The sequence below is a fragment of the Numenius arquata genome, chromosome 6, assembly GCF_964106895.1.
Source record: "Numenius arquata chromosome 6, bNumArq3.hap1.1, whole genome shotgun sequence".
NCBI lineage: Eukaryota > Metazoa > Chordata > Aves > Charadriiformes > Scolopacidae > Numenius > Numenius arquata.
The window spans coordinates 19,302,066-19,320,083 of record NC_133581.1 but is presented as its reverse complement, the minus strand read 5'-3'; the positions used below and the strand labels follow the sequence as shown (position 1 = coordinate 19,320,083).

Here is an 18,018-nt window from a genome sequence, read left to right as displayed (position 1 = left end):
ACTCAATACAAGTCAAACTGATTACAGATTTCAGAATTAAAATTACAAGATTTAAGAAATAGTTCTTAACTTTCAGAATAAAATTCTGCTTATTAAAGAAAATCTCTTTCCACCAAAAAGATGTTTGACAATAATTTTCTAAGACACAAAGAACTTCCATAAAGAGCATCTTTACTGGGGCTTGTTAGTAAAGAACATGGCTGCTTTATTTTAGATCCTTCCCTCTCCATAGATGGAATTTAAGTGTAATCAGAAGAAAGCAATAAAACACACTGACCTGAATTTGCTGCTGCAGTAGATTGATTTTGTGCTGCTGTTGCAGAAGTTGCTGCTGTTGTCTTGCGATCTATTAGAAATAAAATTTCCATTAAATTAAAACAGTAATATTGAAACTTTAATATTATTGAGTGCAAAACATCTTATAAGTTATTCTTTATTATATTTTATTAAGCATGGTTTTTGTTGTTTTTTTAAATGAATGCTATTTTAGAGGTATCTGTATATGTGATGTAAACATTTTTAAATTTAAACGCAACATAGAAATCTAGTTAGCCAATAAGAAATATGTATTTTAAGCACTTAGGTCTCAACTCTGCAAAGCAGAAAAACATGGGCTTAGCTGTGTGCATGAGAATAATCTCATCACTATTCAACAAAGCATTTAAGCCTGTGGTGATCTTTGACTATGATGCATTACTGTTAGCTACAATGGGAATGAAACACATGCTTAAAATTAAGTGGTTTGCTGAATGGGGATGGGATTACTCAGGTGCTTAAAGGTTAAACACACAATTTTCCTGCTTTGCTGAACTGGAGTCTTAGCTAGTATTTATAGATGTTGCACTATTCAGCACAAGCTCCTAAGGCAAGCTTCTCTAACTTAATTCACAATGAGAAGCACATTACTTCTCTTGTAAATATCAAAGTCTTTCTTGGAACTACACAAGGAAGTAGTGTCTCATTCTGCGTAAAAGCAGTACCTGATGCTCAGTAACTCATCCTAAACACAACCCTGAGAGATATGTAGATACTCTTACCCTCATTTGGTAGGCTCAGTAAGGAATCTGGATGGTAAAGGTTCACTATATCCCTTCTCTAACATAGATGGAGAGAAGCAAGTGTTCAGGGAAAAATCAGCATGCAAGAGCAGAAGGGAAACAGGATCCTGCCCTCAGTCTGCAGACTGCTCCCTGCAATGAGTAACATGGACTGCAGCTATGGGGGAAGAAGCTGCAGGCAGCTGGGGTAACAACTGGACTTCTGCTTTAGAAGGGCAACTGTGCAGCAGACTGAAACAAGGAGACAAGATTTGTGTTTCCTGAAAACCCCGGTCTCAGCACTTCTGCTACCTTCATTGCTTAAGTATAATTTCCCCTCCTATAAATATTTATCTAGAGCAGAGGAACCACATAAAAGAGCAAGAAGCTGGTGACAAAGGTAGCTTTGTCACTCAAATCCACTGTTTTGGCTTTGGCAAAAACCCTCCTGGTCACCTTCCCCACCATCTTGTGAGTTATAAGCAGAGAAAGCCAAGGAAAATGTTTTTCTGATTAAAAAAATAGAGAAACGTAGCAAGACTGATTTGGAAATAAACAGTCACATAGTTTTAGTGCAAACTGTTCAGATTAACACATAAGGAATCTGTAGTTACATATTAACAGTTTGTAATTGTGCACACACAGAGATCAAGTCTGTCATTTCCTTAATCTCTTACTTTGTCACCTGAAAATAGCACTGTCATTTTTTTCATTGCTACAGTTAAAATTCACTTCTTTATGGGAGACCAAAACAAAATTCACACATATTTTAAGTCTTGCACACCACCTCAAAGAGACAAATCAAGGCCTACATGATTCTGGGGCTGGATCAAGGCCTAGTGCCTCAAAGAAAATAATCAAGGAACTATCATAGCCCACTACACTGATGCTTTTAACAGGGATCAAACTCCCTTTATGAGTCTGGTGTTCAAATATTTCTGGATAAATCTCCCAGTAAACTCAGTAAAAAATAAAAATATGGTGACTAAAGGACACTACCTTGTCTGTTAGTGAAAAGGGTAGTTCTAACAGAGATAGCTGCCTGCGTGTCCAGGTAACCTAGGGGAAGCTTATAGGACTCAGGTCACCTGTTGTCAGATCAGTGGTCAGCACTAGTGTCTATGCTTGGAAAAGCAACTCTTACGGTAACTACTTCAGGGAATATTTAAAAGCCTGTATGAGTGCTTGAGTTACTATATTTAATGAGTAACACACCAATTGTGCTATGCCACCTTAGAAGTGTAGGGCTTGTCACTAAAGATAAGCTCTGTCAGGTTTATGTCCACATTGTCCCTGCTGCTAAAAACTCAGCAAAGGCAATAAAAACATCATCATGATATTCAGCTTCAGGAAGGAGTTATTTGTAATTTCACATTGAAATCAAACACCACATGGAGCTGAATCATGGGTCATTATTTCAGAGTGCTGTATCTTTTTCACAGATAGACAGTATTCTATGTCTAGAATTGTTTGGAGCTGCTGGTGACCTGGCTGCTACTTAACATGGCAAGCTATAGCCAAGGCAAGGATGAGATCTTTGTTTGCATGTGCAAAGGCACCGATCTATCAGAGTTCAGACTGCTTGTGAACACCTTTTTGTGCCCGTATGCAAAATATAGTACCATTTGAACAGGCATTTTCTGATGAAAACCAAAAATATACCATGAAGCATCTAATATCAATTGTTCCTCTTAGATGGAACAGTACTGTGATAGAAAAAGTATCCACTCCCTGCAATGCAATTACCATAGTATAGCCTTGATGTATAGCCCTGACACAGTAAAGTACGGTACACAAGAACCATGTGGCTCAAATTCTGAATTTTATTTGCCTATCGGTTGAGCTACATGCTCTCTTCATTGAGCATGACAACCTAGTTTTAAGTGTCATTTAATTTTCATTTTGAAATATAATTACAAAGTGTTCACTGTAAGATATCACTCGTCTGCAAATGTGTCAAGATTAATTTGTGCTAGCTTATTCACAAGTGTCAATAGTTAATTACTGTGTCATCTCTGGATGGCTAAATGACATTCTAACTTCTGATTTTTTACAGTGTTCCTTTATGTTATTTTCCATTAGGGGATGAGTCCATATTCCTACATGTGGGCAAATACTCAAGCACATAAAATGCCACACGTCACAACTCATTAAAATCAACAGAGCATATATTGCTGTATATATCCTATAAAATACATTTAACTGAAAAGATAATTCTAGTAATAATGTCAGATTCCTAAAAAACACACATTAATTTGTATCTGTCTGATCTAATGCCTAGGAGACTAGTGTATGGGATCGCTGTTGTTACACTTTTGTACTATGAGAAAAGGAAAGCTCTTTGGGCAATTGCATCTTTTTAAAAAAAAAAAAAAACAAACAAAAAAAAAACCAAACCCCCAAAACCTCACAACAAACAAACAAATCAAACCTTACTTGTAGGAGATATTTCAAGGCTTGAGGATGCTTAAAGTTTTTTGTTCAATTATTTTCTTGTCAAAAAGAGAAAGAGTTAAACAGTGGTTATAGTTTGGCTTATTTGTAACTCCCAAAATTCCATCTCAGTGCAAAAAAAAAAAAGGACTCTGAAATCTATCAAATGCCATTTATTCTAGGAAATAATTTATTTGAATATCCACACCCACTTTTTTCTCAGGGTCCTATAACATTTCCTCTTTCTGGAAAAAGATGTAATTTCTGAAGATATTTAAGCTCTTTTAACACAAAAAGATGAAAGGAAATACCAAGCAGAGCAGTGTTTATGATAAGCATTCCGCATGAAACATTTTCACAGGTTTCTTTCTTGGAGCCTCACCTGTTCTTGCTGTTGGCGAGCAAGGTCCATTTGCTGCCGTTGTTTTTCGATTTGTGAAGCTGCCAGCTTTTTCTGTTCATCATGGGCAGCCAGGAGCTGCTCCCGTAAGCTGATCAGCTGGGTGATCATAGTAGAGAGCTGTCGCTCTTTTTCTGCCAGGCTTTCTGGTGTACCTAAATGTGCAGGAAAGATGTACTGTAAATATGAGATAGACAATAGTTACAAAGCAATATTCACAAAAAAATGGCTGAATCACCAACATACTTATTTCAAGTGGCAGCTTGAATATATATATTTTCCTAACAAATCCCAAAAGAATCTAGCACATTGTTTTTCTGTGCTCTAAGCAGTGGAGGATATAACAAAAATTGGAGCAGAAAAGATATAGAGCATTTCCTTTTTTCTGACAGGAGTAATTAACGATGCACTGTGTACAAATCCCTATATCTTTTCCATCTAAATCTGCCCAGTGTGATAAATACATTCACAGTTTATTAGACACAATTTTCCTTCACTTTATATATTTTGTTGATTTTTTCCCCAAGTATGTAAAAATGCTAAAAAAGTTTTAAAAGATGCTATGGAAGAAGCAGCTTAATAGCTCATTGATTATTTCCCTAAAATACTTATATATCTGGTTCATTTGGATAAATTTAAGCTTTGGTTATGGGATGCATATTAAAAATGAGCTTTATTGTCCCTAAGAGAAATGGCTAACCTGAAAAAATGGCTTAAAAATTTTCATTTAACTTTCAAAGTTTACTCTACAGAGAGCACTTAATTAACATGAAACTACGGTACATTTATTCTTTGCACTAATGATGCTTAATGGTCTGTTTATGGGTAAATTGCACGGGTCTCCTAAGTAGAGAGTACAGGGCCCTTTTGCAAATCAATCCAAAAATATCCCATCTTACGTTTGAACATATTACTCTGTCATAAACAGCAATGTCAGTTCCTATATTAGAGGCATACACTGCATTTCCTTGGGTAGTCATCTCAGGCCCACAGCTCTGTAAGATGTAATATAACTACAGTAAGGTAGCAGTTCAGAAATATTGGAAGACCATCTGAAAGAGGGTTTAAAGTTGGAAGTAGGATAAATTAAGCATTTTGATGTTGTACAGGAGAACTGAGAGTTAGAGAAGAAGCAAACCAAATCAAGAACTAGTCAGGTCTGTAATCTGCCACAATGATATGAGAAGTGGCACAAAGGAGAGGGTATTCACATACTTCGTTTCCTCCATTCACAATAGAGGACCGTGACAAAGAAGTCACAGGACTTTTGAAGAGGAAGAAAGCGTGTGAGGAACAGGACCTGGGAGGGAATGGAGAAACTGTCATGAAAATTATGACCTCACCCTCTTCCCAGGAGTAAGATGGATAACTTCTAGGGAAGAGAAGAAAGAGGTTGACAGATTTCATAAGGGCAGGGAAGACAAAACAGACTCCTGCCAAGCAGGTGACAAACCCAAGGTGCTCTACTACTTACATTGTGCTATGATGGGACCAATATTATTCTTAAACAGAACTTTGTTTGCAAAAGCAAACAAGAAACCTCTGTCTATAACTGCTTTCTGGGGAAAAAGAAACTGCATGGCTTAAGTCATTTACTCCAAATAAAGTAAACTCCCAGAAAGAAATGCTACGTCGTTGTCTGTACATTTCTTAATTGCTTTTAACAACATAAAGTACTGAAAATATTCCATTTCTTAGCCACTATTAACTATCTTAGTTTTAAGAGTATCATCATCATCACAAACTGATGTTTCAGTACCCTGTAATGCCAAATCTTAATTCAATATACGTGTGACACATGTCTGCAGACAAGGGAAAATGAGTAACTTCTGTTGTAGAAGTTTTAGAAATGGTTAGCAATTTTCTTAGTCACAAGTATGATGGATGAATGAAGCTGAACTGAAGGACACTCTACTATTCAGACGAACACATTGCGAAACTGTAGTGTAATATGCATGACTGAAGCAATAAAACAGTTCTGTGCAAAAAAAAAAAAAAGCTGTTTCAAAACAACAAGAAGATGATTTTTGGAAGTAAGCTTAGGCAGGTGTGTGGTCAGGAAAATGTCTGCACTGAAGATACTGCCTTGCCAAGATACATTAGCTTGTACTAAGCTCCACACTGTTGACATCAGTTCAGTTATCTGCAACTTCAGTATAGACTTACCTTCACCCTCTTAAACTGTATTATTCAGTCTTGAAGATTTCGCACCATGAATCAAAGGTTATTTAAGCACTTTTTAATATGTTATTATAGACTGAAATTCATTGTCACAAATAAAAGACTGTTCTGCCAAAGAAAAACTCCCTTGCCCATCGTGACAAGAAGAGATCAACCACTCCACCTATTTTAGAAACCCAATGGGAAGCAACCTGCTGCCTCAAATGATGCTTATTGCCATCCACTGCCACCTGGGAAACCACAGCGTGAAACTTTCACATCTGTCAACCAGCTTTGGCATTGTAATGCAGGCTCCTGATCTTACAGTCATAAAATATTTTACACACCCAAAGCAGATATTAATCTCCTGCTCCATTTCCATATTATTCTATATACTTTGTACGTGCTCCATAATATGAGTAGAAAGCTACCACAAAGAGTACTTACTAAGGCTAAAACATTTGATTGTTTTGTTATGACTAGTTAGAACCATTTGCTATAGTTGCAGCAAATTTATAAGGTCATTTCTTTTTCTTTTTTTCTGAATTTTATACAATAGCAGGCAGAAGTAACTGTTCTTATTCAGGAATTCATAGTGAGTATTTTTCTTTCTTTTCTCCCCCCAGAGAAACACATCTGAAATGAATGACCCCATTTAAAGTACTCTACTCTTTAATTTGTACTGTGCTATGTAATCCAACAACAGAATAGTACTGATGACCACAAAATGTACACTGTGCTCCTGGAAAATAACAAGACCTCCATGAAGCTGCAAGACACCTAACCAAACACTGCTCAAGACAAGAAAAAGCCTAAGATGCAGAATGTTGTTGTATGACAGTGTGGAGGGAAGGCATAATTTAATTTTAGAGTGGAAAATCCCAACCATTATTTTACAGTTTAAATACCAATAAAAAACAACTTGCTCAGAATGCAGACCAGATTGAGCTGATCTTGCTGGGCCAAGAGAGGTCATCAGTAGCTGTGTGCCATCATCGTCTGTTTTGCACCCACTTACTGCAGGAAGCAATGAGATTCCTAAACTCATTATCAGTAAATAAACTTCTTCTGCTGACTAAAAAAAAAAAAAAAAAATCTATAAATAAAATAAAAATATAGCTATCTGTAAAATATATTTGCCATAAAACCAGATAAAACAAAAAGCTTAGTAAAAAATATACAGTAAATATGCCAGCTTCCATAAAATATTATATATCACAGCTCACTCTCTGTTCTAATCCCATTCTCTTACTCCAAAGACAGCAGTGCATTTTTTTTTTCCATAGGGTCTTCCTTATCCCCAAAACACATCTGTCTTGAGTTTCTCTCAGATTTGTCAGGTGGATCAGTGCTCCCCAGGGCCTGCTCCATCTGAAGTATTTTAATTTGACTAAACACCTGATTTATTTTATCTCTCCGATGAGAAAGGCAGTTTGTCTTAATAGAGCCTGTCAGCCTACAGTCCCATTCACAGCAATTTACAGGCAGCCAGGGATGCTGGAAAAGAAGAGTGCTGTGATTCTGTATTTTATCCTCCTCCAGAAAGCACCTAAAAGCAGCTATTCACTGCTACTGCATGTGGCATTTTAGAACTGAATTAGCTTTTTATTCAAGTAACTACACTTGTTGTGAATAGCTTATCTGTAAAATTGCTACATTCACTACTGATTTTATTAACCTTTGGCTCTATCACAAAATGGTCTTCAGTTAGGAAAGACCTTTAAAATTGACACATTTTTCTTAGGGGCTTTTATTTCAGGAACTTCAGATATACTGAATTTGATCCATTGACTCCCTTTACCAGCAGTATTTAAAATTTTGAGTGTTGGTGGGAAGTCAATAGTGTTTAAGGACTTATTTTTAAAATGAAAATATAATAGTCTCATCAAAAGTTCAGAAAAAATTACTTTTTTATAGTCCTTTGATTTTATATTCTTGCCTTTGTGATTATAATCATAAACTGAAAAATTATTTGGTTATAGCAATATTTTAATTTTTCCTTGTGTGCTTATTGTTTTACCCTTTATTTTTGTATGGAGTTGAGAACAAATTGAAATAAAATGGTCAGATTGAACAGAACTAAGGCATCAAAGAGAACTTTTGAGAAATTCTGGTCACAGGTCAATCTTACCAGGAGTGAGAAAATAAAAAGTAGCTATAAATCTGCTGAAAAAGAGAGAAGAGTTCAACTTGTGGTCCAAAACCACATTTAGAAAGAATTCTGCTGGTGGCAAACCCCTACCTTTTAAAACTGATCACTGTTCTACATGATTTCTAATACACAAAGTAATAGAAAGATCATCACACATCTTCTGATGCATTTATTAAAAATCATAAACATCATCTTGCATTTTATCTACTAGATTTCTCCAAGCATTGCAAAAAAAACATTAAAAATCTAGTATATTATAATTACAGATACATAATATATCTCTAGTGCCTATATCAATCCCTGGTTTACCACTTACAACACTTCTGTTACTTCTTACTACATATTCAGTCTATATGCAGATATAGCTGCCTGTCAACAAACACACGAGGCTTTTCAATGTTAAATTTGGAACTGTCCTTGTGCCAAGTTGTTATGAGATAGAGGCAGAGTAATAACTGCTCATACAGAAAAAAAATAAGCAGGAATAACAAAAAATAGACTTCTAGACTAACATAGTATAACTTAGACTAATCTCTTTGACACTCAGCAAAAGAAAACAAGATAAAACCACATACTGTATCAAGTGAATAAAAGACAAAATACTAGAGTCATAAATAAGACAAAAATTTATAGGCACGATCCAAAGCTTGCCGAAATAAGATTCTTAGCTGTGACACTAAATTACTGTGGGTTCTTGAATGTGCTCGCCTTAGTTTCCCAATATGTACACAAAGTAAAACACCACCAATCAGAGGTTTTTATGCCTGGTTAGTTAATGCTTCTGAAGTGCTTTGAGATCTTTGCATGGAATCTCTACACAGCTGCAAAGTATTATTGGTTCTCTTGAATTCTGTGATTAGTGTAAAGCATGACAAATATCATGCTTGTTTATGCACTGCATCTAAACTAACTTTTGCCCCATACACTTACAGGAAATACAAATTAATAAATCACAAATGATTACTCCTGTGATGTTTTTAGAATAAACACATAGTGTGATTTTCACGAAATCAAGAGACAGCGATGCAAGAAAAGTGTGAACTTTGCCAGAAACCAAGAAGGGTTTTAAATCGCATAACTGCAGTTCCAAAGTATCATCAACCAAAGCAATTCAACCAACAATCAAAAATGATTTTGAATCAAGATAAGCAATTTCAGCATTTAAAAAAAAAAAAAGCCCTTTATGAATCAATTCCTCTATTACTTTGGGGGTTTTTATTAAATGGACATTGTTTGAAAAGAAAGCAAAACCACAATGCTAGACATAAAAGAAAGTGTATTTGATCTTAGCTGCCCAGAGATAACCTGGTTAAACCATTCTGTCTAACACGGCATTCTGCAGAACACATCAGATAGGCTGTGATGTCTCTACTTCACAGGCTCTGTCCAGCATTTAGCATTTACCCTTTTTTGATTGGGTCACCTTTTAAATGCCACAAAATAGGGCAGCAAAAGTCAACAAAAATAAACAGGGAAAACAGAAGAAAGTAACAATCTAATGGAAGGGCTTCGGAGATAAAAGTCACTTTGTGAGCGCTGCCTGACTAAGGAGCCCCCTTGCCATTGCAATAGCATCTAATTTGAGTTCTAACTCCAACAGCAGTTTAAAAAGCTTTCCACTCTAAAGGGCCCCAAGTGCATCATAAAGATAAAGTATTTCAGTAGAAAACAGCCACAAAGACCTCTATTATCTTATCAATCTTTGGTTACAACAGCTGAACCAATATGACTAAGTTCTGAATTACTTTTTTCCCCCCTTTCTTTTTATAACACTAGAATACTGGAATTTCTTTATTTCATGATCAGTTAGCGATTGTTGATGTTCCCATATGCTACTGTCCAGTCCTTCATCAATAAAAAGTTTTATAAATGCTTCCATTGTGCTTTGTGGCATCCCAGTGCAGAAGGCAGCACAGCAAACATGTCCAGCATGCAAACCACACCGGATTTTCTCTTGTGAAGGTGCGAGATTCCAGTCCTTTCCCCCTCCGACCCCCACAGCCCCCCCGGCTTATGTCTCAAAATGATTCTGTGTTTTAAGATTTAAACAAGGAAACATTAATACTCTATGTCCACAAACAGTAACAGGAATTAACATTAGGAACGACTGAAAACATTCAGCAGAGCGAAATCTGTTTGTCAGATTTAGAAAAAAAAAAAAACCAAACAAAAAATGGCTTAAATTAGCTATGCTTATGAGAAGGATGAAAATTCTTTACTGACAATTTGCAGGATTTGCCTTATTTCACATACATTAAACCTCAGGTGCTTAAGCCATTTCTTAGGTGGGACCGATTTGAGACTAAGATGATTTGCAGGAGAGTTTTAATACAATCCTAAACTTATCATAGGCCAGACCGTCTTTCCTAGACTAGCCATAAAATTGCAGGTAGCAGAGTGAAAAGGAAATTACCTCAGTGAGGTCATGATGATCCTTCATTTTCCCCTGTCAGTATGCCCACAGAGAGGTGAGGGAGAGGGCAGGGCCCCATGACTGCAGGCCTACTTGCTGCTCCATCACCACAGCCACCTCCCTGGCTCTGTGCAAACTGAGCTGCTGGCACCTCTCATGGCAAACATCAGGGTCCTGCACACACCGCTGTTTAGTTTGGATCATACGAAGGCTTTCATCTAGTCCACACATATGTCTTGCCTACCAGGGGAAACAGTACATGTGCAGAAGAGCGATCCATGTCCAGATCTTTCCCTGACCTTGAGTTGGGATAGAGACAGGAGTCCTTAGGCCTAAGTGCCCTCACAGGTCTTCACTTTATCATTGCACCTCTGAGGGATGTGGTTCAGCTGTGCCCTATTTGATCATTTGAAGTGTCACACTCAGGGGTTTTTTTTCCCCTTCTCAATAGAATTTGAAGGATTTATCCTTCTGCAGAATTCACAAATCACAGAACAGTTTATTTTGCATTAAGAACAAACAAGTCACAGGAATGTATATAGTAATCCAGCTGAATATTTCCCCTAAAGACTTGACACCCCCTGAGCGCAACTGAGGCAGGCTTACCTGCCTTAGCGTTTGTACCTTAGCTTTGCTCCTGCAAATAACAACCTCTTCCGAGACAACGTTTCTTTTGTAGCCTTTAACATTTTTTTGATCTCATGTATTTACTGCACTTTTTGTTCTTGCATTGTTCCTTAGCAATTCTCAAGTATTTCCTGAGGAATATCTTATGTTCAGAGGTTTTCTTCTGTGACTGTTTTTCATAATAGTTCTAATCTAAGTAAACTAACATGTTCAAAAGAAAGACACTGCAGTGACCGGATCAACATAAACTCTTCACAAGTTAGTACCAAATGGCTCTAAAATTGTCAAAGTAATCTGCTAGGCAAAGGATCAGTCTGAGTAGTGCCTGGTCAGCTCAAGGAGCAGCATAATGATACGTTGCCTCATTTTTAGGATGTGATCAATCCACAGTTGAGTCCTAAAATGTAAATCCACATCAGGAATGTAGGAAAGAATGTGATGTTAGCCAGAGCTTCAATCTCCCCCTCCTCCAAAGCAGCGACCAGCAAAAAGTAGAATTCCAACAAATCTCTCGGACTCCTTACTTTCTTTAACACACATGAAAAGAAGAACTCTATCTGACATAATCCTTGGGGGACTTAAACTATGTTTAGAGATTTTGTTACTATCTCATATATACAATATACTTTAGTATTGTTTGCTTTTTTTTTAAAAAAAAAAAAAAGAACACTTTAACCAGTTTCTTAGAATTGCTCTCGAATTCTAGAAGAGCTTGTCACCTTACATTCTAAGTAATACTAGAAGTACATATTAAGTGTTAATTCAAGTACAAATTAAGTGTTAATTCATGCATGTGCATGTGGAAGAAAGAAAATGACGATTTTTTGAATAAATTATTCCTAGGGTTTTTCAGCAGCAAGTAGACATTCAGTTATGAATGCTTTAGTGCTTTCACTGGGTTTAGAAATGCTTCATATATACTCAATACAAGCTGTTCAGACTCTATGTGGGAAAAAATGTGATAATACTGGTTATAAACAGAGAAATAAGTATTACACATTGCCGCTAAAAACTCACAGCCCACTTGTTCTTGCTGAATTAGAATGTAATAATATAGCAGAGGCCACAGGATGTGAGTAATCTGTACAGTGATATGAACACTAAAATATGATGTAAAGAGGAAAAAAAAAAAAAAAGAGTAATTTTATTCTGTTAACTGAGAAGACTGTAGCCCAGGGCATAGCATACCAAAATAAAATGAACATAGTAGTGCTATACAGAGAGCAAAATTTGTATTATTAATATTATTATTATTGACTCTAATGCTCAATTCCAGTGCTTTTAAAGTAAAAAAAAATTACAAACAAGAGAGGAGGAAAGGTGGTCATCCACTTAAGGTACTCACTCAGGACTTGAGAGAGCTGAAAAAATATCCTGACCTTCAGTTTCAGTTTTTCCTATTTAAATACAGATGACAGTGCTGCCCTAGATAAAGGAGGGGGAAGGGCAGGAGGATGTTATTCTGAGGACAGGAACAGTAAAGATTCCAAACTCTATTTGTGGGCCAAACAATAGAAGGAAATAATATATAAAAAAATAAAAGGTCCAAAGGATAATAAAGATATCGGGAATGAATTGATAAAGAGAGAAAAAAAAAAAAAGTAACCATCATGTAATTATATAACAGTTCCTCTTCTGTAGAAAAACCACACTGAGATACCAGAAACTATGCCAGTAAGGATAGCAGAAATACTTAAACATCACAGCAGGAATAAGATTTAGGAACCTTCTCCATGCAAACATCTCCACACAGATCGTGTTTACCTTTTTTTTTTTTTTTTTTGTGGAAGTTAAAATAGCACGAGGTTGGTTCACTGTTCCCCATCAGAGAACACACATTAAGCACAAAAAACAATAGCAGGCCAATGTTGTGTCTTATTCAAGGAGATGAGAAAGTCATAAAAAAGGTTTGAAAGTTAAATCCTGTAACTTTTCTCATTTAAAAAGGTTGTACAACTAACTCCAACCCAGCAGTCCTATGATGCTTTAAATTCTCACATAACAAAACAGGGCAAGTCTCACAGAGAAATGGAGATAACCAGTTTTTCCTTCTGAAGATGCAACACAAGTTCTGAATATCAGAAAAATCAAGTCCCTCAGTAACAACGATGTTCACAATGCTTCTAGCTTCTTCATTACACTGGAATTAGCAATTCAACAAGCCTAATTCTCTATTGACATTATTTACACATACATGTAGAACCAGAAACGTCATTAGAAATATCATTTACAACAATATGACAGCTGATCCCCAGGTCCCCATAAATAGTAAGTGAAGCCAGTTGTTCACCTTCCCTATTACTCTCTCTCTGAACCTGACTCAAAACACATGGATTCTTTTATCAGCTTTGGCAGAATTTTGTAACTATCAGAGGACCAATAGCAGACATGTCAAAGAGAAGTGCAAAATATCTCATCACTGAACATTATGGAATGATATTGTTTTTAATGACATTCTATCTCTCCATTTCTACAAAACTCACTATATTAGGAATGTAGAAATGTTAGTAAAGAAGTCTAAAAATATATATATTCTAAAGCACAATCCCAGACTTAGGTCTCAGACTGCTTTGTTCCAACAGCATCATTTGACGTACAAAATTGTACATAGTGTTAGAAATTTCAAATGCCTTTTCTTATTAAATTCTTACTTAAGAATTATTAAATTATTAAATTCTTACTTCTCTCCATGAGAAGCTTATAGCTTAATGTGAGAACAGTAGATGTGAAACTGAGAATGAGGTGCTTACGCAGAGAAATACTGCCCCACACCAGCTTCAGAGGGATTCCAACACAATGGCATTTCGTCCTATACATTATTTTGCTTTCTGCGTAATTCTTTCAAAATTTTTTTCTCTTCTGGGTCATAAAATTTTCTGAATGGAGTTCTGCTGCACTAGTCGTGTAACTGTATCTTAATTTAGTTAAGGAATGTGTTAGATGTTTGAAATCAATTGAAAACCCCTACCCTTCATTTCCACATCAGAAAAATATTTTAGTTCTAGATGAACATTTGCACCTATGCCTTGATATGGAAGAAAGGATGGTCTGATATATGAATGCCAATCCATCTCTAATATTCATATAAAGCATTTCTGTAAAGGGTGCAACACATATTTTTGTAACTTCCTCTTTTAGATGTGAAATTATATTTTGTTTTGCTCATACAATCTTAGGTACTATATTTTTTGGAATTACAATGTCGAGAGTCACAATTGATGACAGTCTCAAATAAGTAAGATCTTATCAACCAACATAAAAAGATTAGGAGTCTGCTGGAGAAAAAAAAATTGTAAAAGGAGAATTCAGGACTGATTTTGAAATTGCTCCATTTCATTGATTGTTCTTTCATAATAGCGTACAGCTGGATAAAAATAATTTTGTTTCCATATTCAATTTTAACTTTAACAAGTGATTTCTGGGTACCATGATACTCTTCAAAATAAATCTTATTTTTTTATTATGTGAACATGATACAGTTCCAAGTGATCTACACAATTTTTCATTCTTTTTAAACTAGTATTTCTTCCTGTTGTGGTGCAAGTGCAAAAAAGCACTTGTTTGGAAGGAAGAGCTCTCCAATTAAAAATTGTATCTTCAATCACAGGGATGAACTGAATATCTGTTCTATCTAATCTTATTCTGGAAAGAGAATTGTACATGTACATGCATAAAAATGACTGGAAGGAAGCTGAGTTTAGAGGAAGTTAGTTTAGTATCTCATTTGATGAGTATAGCTCGTATGAATTAGATGACATTAATTTCCCCATATAAAAGAACTTATAGCTACTTCTGATTTCATTAGCTGATATTTGTCTTTCATAAAAAAGTTCATGATGCAAAAAGAAGCTTTTGCTTGTTTGTTCAGCCTTCTCACATTGTCTAAAGTATAGATTAATAATGAAAAATGGAAAAGAATCCTGTGTTTTAATTAAGTTTTCCATTTTAAACAGCAAGCAACAGAAAAGGAAAGTTTTAATATTTTTTCTGTTTGTTTGGGGTTTTTTGGTTCTGTGTTGGTTTTTTTTCATGGTATTTGTAGAAATAATGTGATTCTTCTCTTTAAATAGTAGGAGTACTTTGTACTATAATATCTATAAATACATACATGGGGTAATGGTAAGAAAAGGTGACATTTGAAGTCTGTGCAGCTTTTATGTGTACTCCTGCAGCTGGACATGTGCAAATCAGGTGAAAAAACATGTCGTGGCTGTATCTTCCTGCGGGGCTATTCTAGTTTTAAGGAGGACAATGGGGTGCTTACATTGAACCTGAGCATCTGTGTGCTAAGAAGATCTATGAGAACAAGGACAGGAATTAATACTTTTCTGCATGGGTGCAAGAAAGGAAGAGATCCTTTCCATAGGTGCCATTGCAGCTTTTTTTATAAACAGGTGAATCAATTTACATATTAGGATTCAATTATTGGAGTTCATTTTCCTTAAAGCTAACACTGAGGATCCCACTCCAAAACGCTCTAGGAATCCTGCCTCTCTTCCTGTACTCAAAATTGTAACCCAAATGCATTTCTTCTACTGCATCCAGAATGCACAATATACACAGGAGAGGAGATGTGCCCCTGTGAAATGTACTCTGACTTATGATGTCTTGCAGTTACTTTTTATATCTTATTAAATAAGTTACTTCCATGAGGTTTTAGTTAGTAGTCATTAGCTACACCACTCAGAAATGTCTAAATATAAATATGAGGAGTATTAGTACTGCAAGATTTATATACTTTAAATATAAATTTTAATTTTGATCTTAATTACATGTTCATCTTTCATGTCTTACAAATACAAACAAGTATATCAATGAAAAACTTATATTTGCCTCTGAAGATTTTTATTGCCTCTGGTGATAAGTAATGAAGAAGCAAAGTTTATTGCAAAACAGGGACATTAGCATAGCCTGTCTATCATGGAAGCTGTAAAGAAGAAACTTCCTACTTCATCTGAGAAGAGACAATTTAGTCAAAAGCCTTTGATATGTATGGAAAAGCAACAACATTTTATACATTTAGAATGTGCCCACAGAAGTCAGTTGAAGGATTTACACTTATTTCAGTGGGCTTTAAAACAGATCCATTGATATGTTCATTAATAATGGCATTAGGTGGTCGAAATTGGCAGCTTCAGGCTCGTAAAGCCAAATATTATTTTAAATTTCTTTTATAACCAAACAGTTATAAATTGAAAGTGCTACACACAACCAAGTTATCTGTAAAACCAATTCAGCAGAGCATATTAATGCTACAAATATGAATTATCTTATGTCTTTTGAAATAAACACAATCTCACTGTATGGCTACGAGAAACAAAACCAAAACAAGCAACTGCTTATTGTTCCCTCAAGGTTTATTTTATAAATAAATAAATAAATGGAACTAATTCCAGAGCAAATTAGAATTCTACGACGCCCTTGTTGTGCTCCTATAAAATACACTACAAAATTATCAGTCAAGTTTTCGAACTGTGGAAAAACCTCCTAAATCACATTAACCAGAGCACAAAGGAGGTGGCCTACATTTGCAGACTGAAGTTCCACACACATCCTAAGAGTGTTCTGGTATAATTATACTCTAACCACAAGCATGAGTATGTTTAGCCCGATGTTTCTTAGAAGCAACTAAAAGTACAGTTGGAAATTTTCTTAATTCAATTTATTTGTATACCTAGTTGATCACAAACCAAAACATTTAACACAGCCCTTCACTACAGAACCACTGGTAATGAAATTCTTCACAGTCCCAAACCAGAGAGTGGTATGATGTTATTTTGTTGTGCTTATATACGTATTCTACGACTCAAACAGGATCACTCAGAATGAAAACATAAACACTGCCTATTCAAAAGACTTAATATAATTTAATATTCAAAGGCCTGACCTTAGGCACAACTTTTAGCACAGTCTAAAGATAATTAAGAATAAATCCTAATGCACTGGGAGCATGTAGGAAATACACCAAAAGGTTTTGAATTCCATTATAATACAATATATTATAAATAGACCTGGGATATATTTAAGAAATTGGAATCCCCTGGTTGTTCTTCTCTCCTTAAGACAATGAAACACTGTCCAAGTTGCATTGTCATTACTTTATTTCTACATTGACTGCAATTTTTTCACCATTTTTCTTTCATAACAAGACACTAAAACTAAAAACACAAATGAAGAAGAAGCAGGAGCAGAGAAAACAGATTTCTACTGAGACTTCTCCCGATTAGTTTTGAAAGTTAATCATCTTCCTTTTAAGTCTCCTATTTTAAAAATGAGCTATGTCTGGAAAAACATACCTATTGCAACTTGATGCAATGTTTCCGCTGTGTATCTCAGAACTTACATCAGTGTAACTGTGATGCTGAGATATTGCCAATTAAGATGAAGGCTAATTGTCACTGCAAAATAATTTTGCACTTAAGCAATGTATTTTATGGTCATTTCGTCTCTATGAATTTTAAATATACATCAAAATTTCAATCTGTCTGCATCTGTAAATATCTTGGTAAAGATCAAGGGGTTTCTTAGATTCAGGTGTCTGAGCTGGGTTTTTTTAAGGGATTTAGAGCTCTTACTATTGCAGACAGATCTATGTTCATGTTAATATGTTAATATGTTAAGCATCGACTCAGATGCCACTTTATTTTAAAAAATGAGATAGATGTGTCTGAATCACAAAAAATCACCTTAAAAGTTCTTCGCACGGTGGACATTAGAGCCATGGAAAAAAGATGCCGTGGGCTCAAAGTTTTATATAAGCTCAAGGGGAGACCAGACAAGTATTTGGAAGGGGGAA

The 18,018-nt window shown here is 35.6% G+C and overlaps 1 protein-coding gene across 3 annotated transcripts in view; it reads right to left on the bottom strand.

The window, feature by feature from the left end:
- Nucleotides 1-18,018, bottom strand: part of SOX6 (SRY-box transcription factor 6) — a 372,917-nt gene that overhangs the window by 145,259 nt on the left and 209,640 nt on the right. For all 3 annotated transcript variants that reach the window (XM_074149713.1, XM_074149714.1, XM_074149712.1), the window contains 2 exons: nucleotides 3,853-4,025; nucleotides 278-346 (listed from right to left, as the gene is read on the bottom strand). In XM_074149713.1, the coding sequence (XP_074005814.1) occupies nucleotides 278-346; nucleotides 3,853-4,025 (242 nt within the window). The remainder of the gene's footprint in view (nucleotides 1-277; nucleotides 347-3,852; nucleotides 4,026-18,018) is intronic.